The sequence below is a fragment of the Eriocheir sinensis genome, chromosome 9 (genome assembly GCF_024679095.1).
Source record: "Eriocheir sinensis breed Jianghai 21 chromosome 9, ASM2467909v1, whole genome shotgun sequence".
NCBI lineage: Eukaryota > Metazoa > Arthropoda > Malacostraca > Decapoda > Varunidae > Eriocheir > Eriocheir sinensis.
Genome location: NC_066517.1, coordinates 19022701 through 19035211, shown reverse-complemented (window position 1 = coordinate 19035211; position 12511 = coordinate 19022701). Strand labels below are relative to the sequence as shown.

The window sequence follows — 12511 nt, the reverse complement described above, 5'->3', positions numbered from 1 at the left end:
TATAAATCCCCACACACCTGCCTAGATCTCCACTCACCTCTCTCTCTCTCTCTCTCTCGGTTCCTGTTGCCGTTTTAAATTTCTGTGCTTAGTTTTTTTCTTTAACTTCATATTTTCTGAACCTCAAGGTATGTTATTTTTTTTTTCAGATCCATTTGCATACTTCTTTTCCCTCTTCAAACCTGTCTGAATTTTCACGTATCCATAACTTTCTTTTCCATACCTTTCCCTAACCTGCCATCAACTATTTTTTTTCTTCATATCTTTAGTTTTCTTTCTTCTACACACTTAAAAAATTTCCTACCATACAATTTGCGTTTTCCTCCTCTCTTTTTTCCTTTTTTCCTCTCACTCCTTTCTCTTACTTCTCCATCCTTCTCCAGTTCTCCTGCATCCATTCCTTTCCTTCCTTTCGCCTTTACTCCTGTCCTTCATTCCTTTCCTTTTTCCTTTTTGTTCCTTTTTTTCTTTCTCCTTCTTACTCTTCCATCGATTCCTTTCCTTCTTTCTATCCTTTCGTAAGCCATTCACTCCTCCTCTCCTTTATCCTCTCGCTCCCTCTTCTTCCTTCTCCTCCATACTCTTGCATCTATTCCTTTCATTCTTTCCTTCGTTATTTCTATCCTTCACTCCTTCTCTCCTTTTCATTTTACTCTCTTTTCTTTCTTCTCAATGATTCCCCTACATCCCTTTCCTTCCTTCCTTACTTGTCTAATATTGTTTTTCTCTTTCACCTTCCTAATGGCCTTCTTCCTTTCTTCTGCGAGCATATTAAACTTGCAGGATTTCTATGTGGTACCTATTCATGTATTCAGGTAACTTCTCTTTTCATATATTATGCATTCGACTTTTCTCCCTTCCTCGTACATATTAATTGCAATGGTGACTTGACTATGAATATAATATGCGCCTTACTTCTCCTCTTCCTCCTCCTCCTCCTCCTCCTTCTCCTGTCTCTCTTTCTCCTCCTCCTCCTCATTCTCTTTGCCTACACTACATTTTCTCTCTTTCTGTCTAGGTTTCTTCATTCTACAAATACCCAAATGAATGCAATGATTTTTAAGAGATAAACATAAACATTAGAAATTCCTGCAGATTCATATCCTCTCTCTCTCTCTCTCTCTCTCTCTCTCTCTCTCTCTCTCTCTCTCTCTCTCTCTCACCTGCATCTGTAATTACACACCTGTGCTAATCAAATACACACAACAATCCACTTAATTAACCTGTCCCGAAAGATTTGTAATTACTTTTTATTCATGATTTTCTGATTTTTATTCTGAAATCTGCAACGCTTTTCTTCTTTTTCTTCTTCTCATTATTATTATTATTATTATTATTATTATTATTATTATTATTATTATTATTATTATTATTATTATTATTTCAGATGCGTTTAATTTTACAGGAAAGCAACCGACCCCTGACTTGGTTTGACCTCTGACCCCATGACATGACACTGAACACTGACTTTGTTTTACAGACCAAGGAGGAGGAGGAGGAGGAGGAGGAAGATGTGGAAGAAGGGTTGATTATGGAGGAGGAGGAGGAGGAGGAGGAGGAGGAAGAGGCGGAAAGTCAGGAAGATATCGAACGTCTTCTTGACCCCAACTCTGATACGACCCTGGTGAGTGTGTGTGTGTGTGTGTGTGTGTGTGTGTGTGTGTGTGTGTGTGTGTGTGTGTGTGTGTGTGTGTGTGTGTGTGTGTGATGTGAGAGGTGTGAATTTGAAGTGAAGGTTTTAACACACACACACACACACACAAACACACGCACACGCACACGCGCGCGCGCGCGAGCACACACACCGCTCCGGTAGCTCAGTCGGTTAAAGATCTGCGAAGCCATGTTTCACAGCCTGGCAGGCGGAGGCTAGCGCCTCGCACAGGCCGGGATTTTTCCACTGACAAGGAGCGGTTGATGTCCCCCTTTGAGCAAGAGAGATAGGCTGTGTGGTGTGTGAAGGTCTCAGCAGTGCCCAGAGATCGACTTACGAGCCTTGCTCTATTCGGGAGGGTACTTGCTGGCGATGACGAGCTGAGCTCGTGATCACGCCGTGGGTGAATTACGCACATAAACACACACACACACACACACACACACACACACACAACCACACACACACACACCAACACAAACAACCAAACACACACATACACACACACACACACACCATAACGGACTAAACCTGACATTCGCAGTGGGAAGTATTTTCAGCGTCAAGAACATAGTTTTCAATAATTATCCCCAACCCATACAACCCTTCTCCCACCCTATCCAAACAAATTCTACCCTTTGACCTTAAGCAAATACCCTCACCCTTACCCAAACAAGTCTTCACCCCACACCAATAATCACCCACCCCAATATACACACCCTTCTTCCTATTACATCACCTAACACATGCACATCCTCTCTTCAAACACCCCTTCACCCCATACCACAGACTCACACCTCTAAAGACACACACACACACACACACACACACACACACACTCATTCTTTCCCATCATTATCTGACACACACACACACACACACACACACACACACACTCGTCAATCGTCAAACACACCCACTTCATAGACTTACACCCCTCTAGAAATACACCCTTTCTGCCCCGCAACTCCCAACTTATCACACCCTCGTCTCCCCACTCTCAGGGTCCGTTTACGAGACCTCCCAAAATACCCCCACGAATCAACATCCTCTGGCGTGTTCGTCTGAGCGCAGCGGAAAGGGAGAAGAGAGAGAGGCGAAGGAGGCTGCAGGAGGCACGCGAGGCCCTCAGGAAAAAGCTCTCAGTGGCCTCCATACACGGGGGAATGCCGAAAGGGCATTTTGGGCCGTCCAGAGCTGGTTCCTACGTCTCTTTGGCCACCAGGTACGTGTAGGGGAAGGATGGAAGGATGGAGGGAAAGAAAAACGGAAGAACGGAAGGAAGGAAGGAAGGATGGAAGAAAGAGAAAAAAAGAAAGGAAGAAAGGATGGAAGGAATGAAATAATGGTGGATTCTGTGGTTATAAGAGGGATGTATGATATTTTTATTTGTTTATTATTATTATTATTATTATTATTATTATTATTTTATTTTATTTTTTATTTTTTATTTTTTTTACGTTTCTGCCTATGGCGCCGATAGACTTTCTTGGTGGCCTGTTGATCGGCCCCAGCCCGTTCTTATATATATTTGTATGTTTGTGCGTATATAAACCCTTCCCCCTGCAGGCAATACCGTCAGCGTCAGAATGGCCACGCCGTCCTCACTCCCCTCGAGGCCCCGTTGCCAGAGGGGGGATTGATGGGCCCGCCTCCCCCCTCAGCCGCCCGCAGCTTCCTGCCCCTCCGGAAGAGCTCCTCCACCTCCTCCTTCCTCGCCCCGCCCCCCTACTCGGCCGTGGGCAGGTCCGGCGGGATGCACGTCAGGGGTTTCAAGCCGTCCATCGCTTCCAAGTTGTTTGACCGCAAGGTTCGTGTTGGCTTGATGGCTTGTTAGGCTAATCTGGCTCCTTCCACTTTTCTTCTGTTTCTTTTCCGTTTGTTTTACTTGTTTTACTACCTTGTTATTTTTACCTGTCTGTTTTATGTCTGTCTTGCGCATCTAGGGTGATCTGCTTCCTTCAGCTTTTTTCTGTTTCTTTTCCGTTTATTTTACTTGTTTTCCTTCTTTGTTTCTTTTGCCTGTCTACAGTATTTGTTTTACGTGTCTGTTTTAAGCGTCTTTTCCTGAATACTGAGCGAAATAGACCACTGGACATAATACCTCTTGCATCAAAGGTTTATAGGCAGACAGCACGATAGGCTATGATGCAAACCTGTAATCTAACATCTTATTTTCCTTTTTCAGACGGTGACCAAAGTGCAGCCCTTCAAATTCCACGACTTCACTAGCAAAACCAACCACTGGTGCACGATGCCTCACCACTGACAAGAAACCTTTATGGAAGAGTCAATTTTCACGCACACACACTCCCGTCACGAACTTATAAGGACGAAGGAAAGTCTGAAGCAACACTGCCAGATTGTCGTACTCAGCCTCCAATGTTTGCCAATTTCCCACCCCAAAAACTGCCTCCTCGACCCGAATAACTGCCTTCATTTATAGCTATCGTTAAAATGGTTAATTATTGGTTTTTTGGCAATAGCTATGGCTCAGAAACCGGTAAATACGAGGCTCTGAGTACGATAATCTGGCAACGGGGGTCTGAAGTTCTGTCTTGATAGGTCTATTCTTAAACGTATCGAACTCCCATTACGACTCTTTACCAGATAGAAGACCAACCTGATTTCCGTGGGGTTATTTCTCCGTTCATGGTGCAGAGGTTAACTATCATTAGGATCAGGTTAGGAGCAGTGAGTAGCGGGCTTTTTTTTTTCATTATTGTTTTATTTTTTTTATGCCCTTGAACTGTCTCCTTTGCTGTAAAAAAAGAAAAGAAAAAATACAGTCCATGAAAATCTCAGCAACTTTTACGAGAGGCTCAGCAAACAGGCGAGGGGTCGATACGTTTTAGAATACCTGGCCTGTACTTGTTGCCATATTCATAAACATTTCAACGCCCCAGCACATACGTATGACAAGGCCTTCGAAGGAGCTATGGTGGCACTTTCCCGGGTAGTTTTATGACCCTAGTGGTAATAGAAGAAACCCTTGTACCATGAACGCGAAAAAAAAAAAAAACCACTCATGAGAATCCGAACAATATCCTTTTGGGGTTTTTTGGAAATAATTGTGAGAGGCGGAGGTGTCTGAGAATACCGACTTTCAAGACTCCCGCACCTTCAGAACACCCTGGTAACGGTGATCATCAGGGAAATATGCCATAACAAAACACGTAAAGGAGAACAGGTTAGCTAGACATTTATTAATAAAGGCAGAGGCTGGTACTTTGCACTCTGTATCCGCGTATAAAACTTTTAACTGCTCTATTAGTGTTTTATATGAAACAAGACTAAAACAATCATAATTATGTATCATACCTTCCATCGTCTCCCCACCCTTCATCACTTCCATTTAATTAACTCCATATTTTTCACTATTCACGTAGCCTCTGAATGGAGTATCACCCACTAGAAAACACAAAAATTTAAGGAAATTACAAATCGTGAATCCTGATACCTCTTTAAAATGGTTGGGAATTAAATATTTTGTGGAGGAATTCTACACCATGAGAAAGTACAGCTTTAGACATTCACCACAGAAAATCTACAAAAACGGTGTCCCCACCAAGAATGAACATGGCCGACGCTCCCTTAACGTAAATTAGCCTATTATAATTGTTGAGGATGAGTTATCAAAAAGATGGAAAAAGAGAAATTTCACTTGAAAATTTAATTGGTATTAGATATATTGTGCTGGAAACGTCCGGTAGTCTATTTGTAGGCTACACCAAGTCTTCCCTACACTCTTCAACCTGCAAATTTTCTCTCCACGACACGATTTCCGAGCCCCAAACTGAGACAAGAGAACTCTGAATCCTTTTTTCCACCCCATTGGCAGAGGAAGGAGCCGCCTGGTCTAACTCCTTTTGAACCTGCCAGTTGTATTTGCACTGTGAAAAATAAAAACAGCTACCCGTCTGGTCCATTCCTCCGATAGCCTATTATTAAACCAGCTCAAGGGTATGTTCCCAACCATTTACCGTGCCTAAAAACCTGGACCTGCAATCATCCCTAACGACACGATTTCCAGACTACAAACAATGCACGAGATTTCTGAGTCCCTTTATTATAGCGCTTGGCAGGTGAAGGAGGCGCCACAGACGGTGCTCGGCGGCGGAGGGCGAGGCTACTCTCATTTGTTGGGGCCGGACGCTCTGAGGCTACGGCCAGTCCTGACTGACCGTCGGATCCCCCGCAGAGAAAGTTGACCTCGGCCTCCCCGCCCCGAGGACACGCCATAGCGATGCTACGGGCAGTCCTCGGAAGAAACAGAATACAGGAGGAGGAGGGACGCCCCGGGACGGGCTCCGAAACGCGTCCCGCCTGCTCAGAGTCCGGGCCGCATCTGAAGGTGAAGGGAAGAAAAATGTAAAACGTAATCAAAGTTAAAGCGTCGACCTGGTTCACGGGATTCATTACGAGCCCTTTATTATTTTCCTATTTTGCTAACTCATCCTTAAAACAAACTTTACTCACTATGTTTCTTTTCCATCTATGAAATTTCCATATAAGCCTTTCAGTTATATTCGCATAAGCTAACTCTTAATTTCATCTGCATGGGCCACTCATCTAACAGCCACACCTCTGACACTACTCGCCTAAATATAAATGAATACTTCAAGAGAATAATAAAGGGTTCGTAATGAATCCCGTGAACCAGGTCGACGCTTTAACTTTGATTACGTTTTACATTTTTCTTCCCTCCACCTTCAGTCCTTCAGATGCGGCCCGGACTCTGAGCAGGCGGGACGCGTTTCGGGGCCCCTCCCGGTGCGTCCCTCCTCCTGTATTCTGTTTCTTCCGAGGACTGCCCGTAGCATCGCTATGGCGTGTCCTCGGGGCGGGGAGGCCGAGGTCAACTTTCTCTGCGGGGGATCCGACGGTCAGTCAGGACTGGCCGTAGCCTCAGCGCGTCCGGCCCCAACAAATGAGAGTAGCCTCGCCCTCCGCCGCCCCGCCCCCGAGCACCGTCTGTGGCGCCTCCTTCACCTGCCAAGCGTTGTATAATAAGGATTCAGCAGAGTTTCTTTGTCTCGTTTGGGACTGGTTTACAAGGGGCATATAGAGGGGGAAGTCAAGTGTGCAAATAGCCTACCCTAGAGTTCGGAAATCGGGTCGTGGAGGGAAAATTGCAAGCTCAAGGGTATAGGCAAGACGGTTTACTATAATAATTTGCTTTTCATAATTTGCATGTGTGAAATAGTGTCGTTAGGATAATTGCAGATTCAAGTGTAGCCTACAGGTAAAGAGAATGTAAATGTAGAATTGGGAGTATGCGCTACAGCTGCTTAACTATTAGGCTATCGGATGGCTGGACCGGACGTGTAGGTGTGTATTCATATTTTCTAATGCAAATTCAACTGACAGGTTCAAGTGGAGGTTAGACCAGGCGCCTCCATCCCCTGCCACCGGGTTGAAAAAATAATCAGAGGTCTTGTGCCTCTGTTTTGGAGTTCAAAATCGTGTCGTGGAGTGAAATTTTGCAGATTCAGTTGTATTGGCAAGACTTGGTTTACTAATAGGCAGCCTGACTTTCCAGCACAGGTCATGGAAACGTGATTTTTTTTCTTTTCATGTTTGTGGAGCCTCATCCTCAAAACACATTTGTAATAAACTAATTTACGCTAAATCAAACCACTTCACCGTATTCCTATTTGATGAGGCTCTCGTGGAGGTGAGTTAGTACTTCCGTGGGTAGTGTTATGTACAAAGTCCATTTTCTCTCGTATTTTATTGTTTGTATTTTTAAAGGGAAGGGTAGTCTATATTTTGCTTTTTATTCTCTGGGTTCTGGGAAGAGAAAGAAAAGAATAAAAAAGAAAGAGAGGAAAGAAAATAAATAAAAGGGAGGAAATTGAGTACTCGTGATTCAGTTCTGGGACTGTACCCAAGGATAGTTCAACAAGGTTCGTGTGAAATGAACAAGAAAACACTCATGAGAACTCGACTAATCTCCGTTGTAGCCTTTATAAATCGTTGTTGCGAGCAAGATCTATAGAACGTTGTGAGAACCGAAAATATCTGAGAATGCGAGGCTATGGGTCATATTTTTTAACCATTCCGGCGCCCAACCACACACCTTTGACATGACTTTCGTAGTTGTGGGTATTTCCAGTAGATTTATGAGTATTGGTAGTTTTACAAAGCTGTGCCATAAACGTAAAAAACAAACAAACTAACGAGAACGCGATTAATCTCCTCTTAGGCCTTAGGAAGTTAATGTGAGACGAGGAAGCGTCTGAGAACTCCGACCTATATCTCGTCCCGTCTCAAGGTAGGGGAATCACTGTCGAAGTAGAAGTCGTTCGTGTCATCGCCGCAGGGCACATTCCCCCCAGGTACTGCACAGGTGAGAGTCTTCTGCAGGTGTGAGGGAAAACATATGTGCGTGATGGGTGACGGGGATGAGGGACGGGGAAAGGTAAGAAGAGATATGTAAGAGAGAAACAAAAGTGGGTGAATAAATACGAGGAGAAATATTAATATTCAACTACCACATTACATATGAACAGAATTAGAGTATAAATCGGACGGAAAACAATAACAGATTTAATCCTACAATAAGTGACATATTTCTATACAATAAATGCAAATACAAGAAATATAAATGAAAAATAAATTCAAATACAGTGAAATGACATCTGTTTCACCCCAGCTCTAAAATACAAACGTTTCCCTTTAAGATATAGACACTAAGTTTTCTATGTAACCTGACACCTCCCTTTCTCCCCTTCACACACACACACACACACACACACACACACACACACACACACACTTGTTCGACTCACCTTATCGAAGACGGTGTGTGGCGGGCAGGTAAAGGACCACTTGAACACCTGTCTCGAGGACCCATCCGTTGACAGGTATGGGTAGCAGATGTGGAAGACCTGTGTGTGGATACCTGTGACTTGATGTTTGTCTGTATCTGCTTGTTTCTTCTGTACGATTTCTGTCTACCTCTTCCTAACTACCTACATATCATCTATCTTTCTGTTATCTTCGTGTTTATGTATCTCTTCATTTTATCTGCCTATGTGTATGCTTATTCATCTATCTTATCTCCTATCTTGTCCATATTGCTTTCCTACTTTGCATTCTCCCTACATTTCCTTTCCTTTCCTTTCCCTTCGTTTCCTTTCCTTACCTTTTCTTTCCTTTCCTATTCATTCTATATCTGTCTACCTATTGTGTCTTGAAGCATGTTTATTTATCTTGCTTCTCTCATCCTTACTCATACTTCTTCACTACCTTGCACTGCGATTACCTTTCCTTTCCTTCCTCGCCTATATACCTGTACTGTCCTTTCTCAAAATCCTATATATCCTATCCTCCCTCACTCTCCTTACCTGGCAACCTGTAGCTCTTACCTTTCATTCCTTTCCCTACCAAATCTCCATTTCAACCTTACCTTCTTAGCCTAACCCTACCTCACCTTGCCTTCCTCATACCTGGCTCCCCCTCCCTTTTCTTACCTGACAACCACTAGCAGGGTCAGCATAGTAGCCGTAAGTCTTCCCCCGACAGGTAAACGGATACACCTGTCTTTCAATTAGTCTATGGGCACTGGCAGGCAATTTCCACACCTGCGATACACACAAGAACTTTAGATATGCAGAAAGACGAGAAAAACTGAACTTGCCAACGCCGGAAATAGAAAGAGAGAAAAGAGGTGAAAAGATTGTTATACCAGACTGAAATAGAAAGGAAAAATGGATATAGGGTAATTATGTTATCTTTTCCAGTAAAGAAAAGAAAAAAAGAAGAAATGGATAAAAAAATATTTTATTAGCAGTTTCTTTTGCAGTAAAGAAGGCAGCTTAATGGTAAAAGAGAACAAAACAAAACAGTCCTCTGTCTATGAAAAGCTTTACAGTGAGAACACGTCCATAGACAATACACTTGATAGCGGTGATAAAGATGTAACATAATTCAGTATTTTAAATAACAAATTTGATGCTTAATGGAAGTCTTGGCCAAATGAAACAGTGTGAGTAAAAAGTAAATGCTGTGAACTTGCAGTCATATGATAAAATAAGAAATAATACAAGACATTCAAGCTTCACCTTAGTCCCACAGTAAAATAAAATAACAAAAGAAATAAAAGAAAAGATAAATAAAACTATATAAAATAAAAATATAAAATAAAAATATAAAATAAAATATAACACAAAATATAATTTATATAAAATCAAATAAACAATAAAATAATACAAGAAAAGAAATATAAATTAAAAAGAATAAAAGAAAAAAAAATAGACACACACACACACACACACACACACACACACACACACACACACACACACACACACACACACACACACACACACACATTTATTATGAAGATATGCACAGGTAATCTCAGATAAGTACAACAGATTGCACCCAGACGAACAGACGGACGAACAAACAAACAGTCTTGAAAAGAAAGACTGTAATGAAAGAAAACGTACCTGCGGTGTTGTTTTGCTGACCACCGCATCCACCATCACCATCACCACCACCATCATCATCATCATCATCATCACTATATCGGAAGAAAGAACAAGAGAGAAAACAAAATGAAAGTCAAATAGTCAACTGAAGTAATTAAGCAAGCAGTTCTAGTATGAGTAAAGGTCATCTACACCACTATCATCATCACCATCATCATCATCATCTTTGGTAGTTAAGAATAAAACGATAAGAAATAAGAAAGTGAAGCTAAAATATTCAGCGTAAAAATAAGAATATCGTTGCAAGGAATCATCATCGTCATCATCAGCATCTTTGGTAATTAAGAATAAAACAATAAAAAAAAAAAGTGAAGCTAAAATATTCAACGTAAAAATAAGAATATCGTTGCAAGGAATCATCATCGTCATCATCATCACAACGACAGGAAAAAAAAAATAACGTACATCAGAAAAATTATCGTGAGAAACAAGGACAAAGAATTTAAGGAAAAGAAACAGGAAAGGAAAAGGAAAAAAACAAATGAAAAGAGACTGCACAACTAAAAAAAAAAGATATATATTAACCGAGAAACAAGTAAAAAAGAGAACACAGTAAGAAAGAGGAGAAGATAGAGAGACAACAAAGATACTTACACCGGACGGAAAAATCAAAGTGATACGATAACAAGAATACGAAGAGCAACAGAACACGAGCAGAAAGAATTAAAGAAGAAAAAGAAGCCGCAAAAATATTAAACACCAGATGGAGAAATAAAAACCCATATGATAATAATAATACGAAGAGCAACAGAACACGAGCAGAAAGAATTAAAGAAGAAAAAGAAGCCGCAAAAATATTAAACACCAGATGGAGAAAAAAAAACCCATATGATAATAATAATATGAAGAGCAACAGAACACGAGCAGAAAGAATTGAAGAAGAAAAAGAAGCCGCAAAAATATTAAACACCAGATGTAGAAAAAAAAACATATGATAATAATAATATGAAGAGCAACAGAACACGAGCAGAGAGAATTAAAGAAGAAAAAGAAGCCGCAAAAATATTAAACACCAGATGGAGAAAAAAACCCATATGATAATAATAATTTAAAGAGCAACAGAACACGAGCAGAAAGAATTAAAGAAGAAAAAGAAGCCGCAAAAATATTAAACACCAGATGGAGAAATAAAAACCATATGATAATAATAATATGAAGAGCAACAGAACACGAGCAGAAAGAATTAAAGAAGAAAAAGAAGCCGCAAAAATATTAAACAACAGATGGAGAAATAAAAACCATATGATAATAATAATATGAAGAGCAACAGAACACGAGCAGAAGGAATTAAAGAAGAAGAAGAGGCCGCAAAAAATATTAGACACCAGAAGGAGAAATAAAAACATACGATAATAGTAATATGAAGGGCAACAGAACACGAGAAGAAAGAATTGAATAAGATAAAGAGAATGCAAAGATATTACACACCAGATGGAGAGAAAAAATAATCGATGATAATAATAATAATGTAAAGAACGACTGTGATCATTGATGGGAGACTCAAAAAGTTGTTAATTCATGGTCCTGTATTACTTTAGTCACTCAGTTTTACCCTACCTGGAAAAATAATAACTGTAGTAACCTAGTATGAATAATAATAATGATAATAATGACAACAACAGCAGCAATGATAATAATAATAGTAATGATCAAGTGAAGAAGAAAATGACAGACGTTGTAACATTAATGAAGAGCAGGAAAGAGAGAGAGGAGGAGGAGAAGGAGGAGGTGGTGGTGGTGGTGGAGTGTAAAGAAGTGGATAGGCAGAAGAGTGGATGGTAATGTGATAAAATAATATTCCTGATAAGTGTACCCGCATCCTCCTCGTCCTCCTCCTCCTCCTTTTTCCCCTCCTTCGCCATAATATACTATTTTTTATATATACTTAGTGTGTATTGTTTCCCTCACTGCCTTTCTTTCCTTCTTTTACTACTACTACTACTACTACTACTACTACTACTACTACAATCACTTTTCTTTTCCCCCTTCTTCTCTACATCCTCCTCCTCCTCCTCCTCCTACTACTACTACTACTACTACTTCTACTATTACTACCACTACCGCTACCACTACTACTACTACTACTACTACTACTACTACTACTACCACTACTACTACTACCACAACTACTAATACTATTACTAACATACACTTACCTCAGCTTAACGTCCCACCCACACTCTATCTCTCTCTCTGTCTCTCTCTGTGTGTCTGTCTTTCTCTCTCTCTCTCTCTCTCTCTCTCTCTCTCTCTCTCTCTCTCTCTCTCTCTCTCTCTCTCTCTCTCTCTCTCTCTCTCTCTCTCTCTCTCTCTCTCTCTCTCTCTCTCTCTCTCTCTCTCTCTCTCTCTCTCTCTC

The 12511-nt window shown here is 41.1% G+C and overlaps 1 protein-coding gene and 1 long non-coding RNA gene across 2 annotated transcripts; one reads left to right on the top strand and one right to left on the bottom strand.

The window, feature by feature from the left end:
* Nucleotides 1-1385: 1385 nt before the first annotated feature.
* On the top strand, nucleotides 1386-4384 carry LOC126996319 (splicing factor, arginine/serine-rich 19-like). The gene is made up of 4 exons (XM_050856694.1): nucleotides 1386-1624; nucleotides 2659-2879; nucleotides 3224-3464; nucleotides 3843-4384. The coding sequence occupies exons 1-4, from the start codon at nucleotides 1451-1453 to the stop codon at nucleotides 3921-3923; spliced, it is 717 nt and encodes a 238-aa protein (XP_050712651.1). The 5' UTR covers nucleotides 1386-1450; the 3' UTR covers nucleotides 3924-4384.
* Nucleotides 4385-4838: 454 nt separating this feature from the next.
* Nucleotides 4839-12335, bottom strand: LOC126996083 (uncharacterized). Its single transcript, XR_007750917.1, has 5 exons — nucleotides 12312-12335; nucleotides 10114-10187; nucleotides 9133-9243; nucleotides 8449-8547; nucleotides 4839-8017 (listed from the first exon to the last, which is right to left on the bottom strand). It is a non-coding gene; the product is annotated as an uncharacterized LOC126996083 (long non-coding RNA).
* Between the last annotated feature and the right edge of the window lie 176 nt (nucleotides 12336-12511).

Excerpts from the sequence above, each read along its gene's own strand:
- LOC126996319 (XM_050856694.1), top strand. The coding sequence starts at position 1,451 with ATGACACTGAACACTGACTTTGTTTTACAGACCAAGGAGGAGGAGGAG. Across the intron at positions 2,880-3,223 it reads TACGTCTCTTTGGCCACCAG|GCAATACCGTCAGCGTCAGA; the intron begins GTACGTGTAGGG and ends TTCCCCCTGCAG. Across the intron at positions 3,465-3,842 it reads CCAAGTTGTTTGACCGCAAG|ACGGTGACCAAAGTGCAGCC; the intron begins GTTCGTGTTGGC and ends TTCCTTTTTCAG.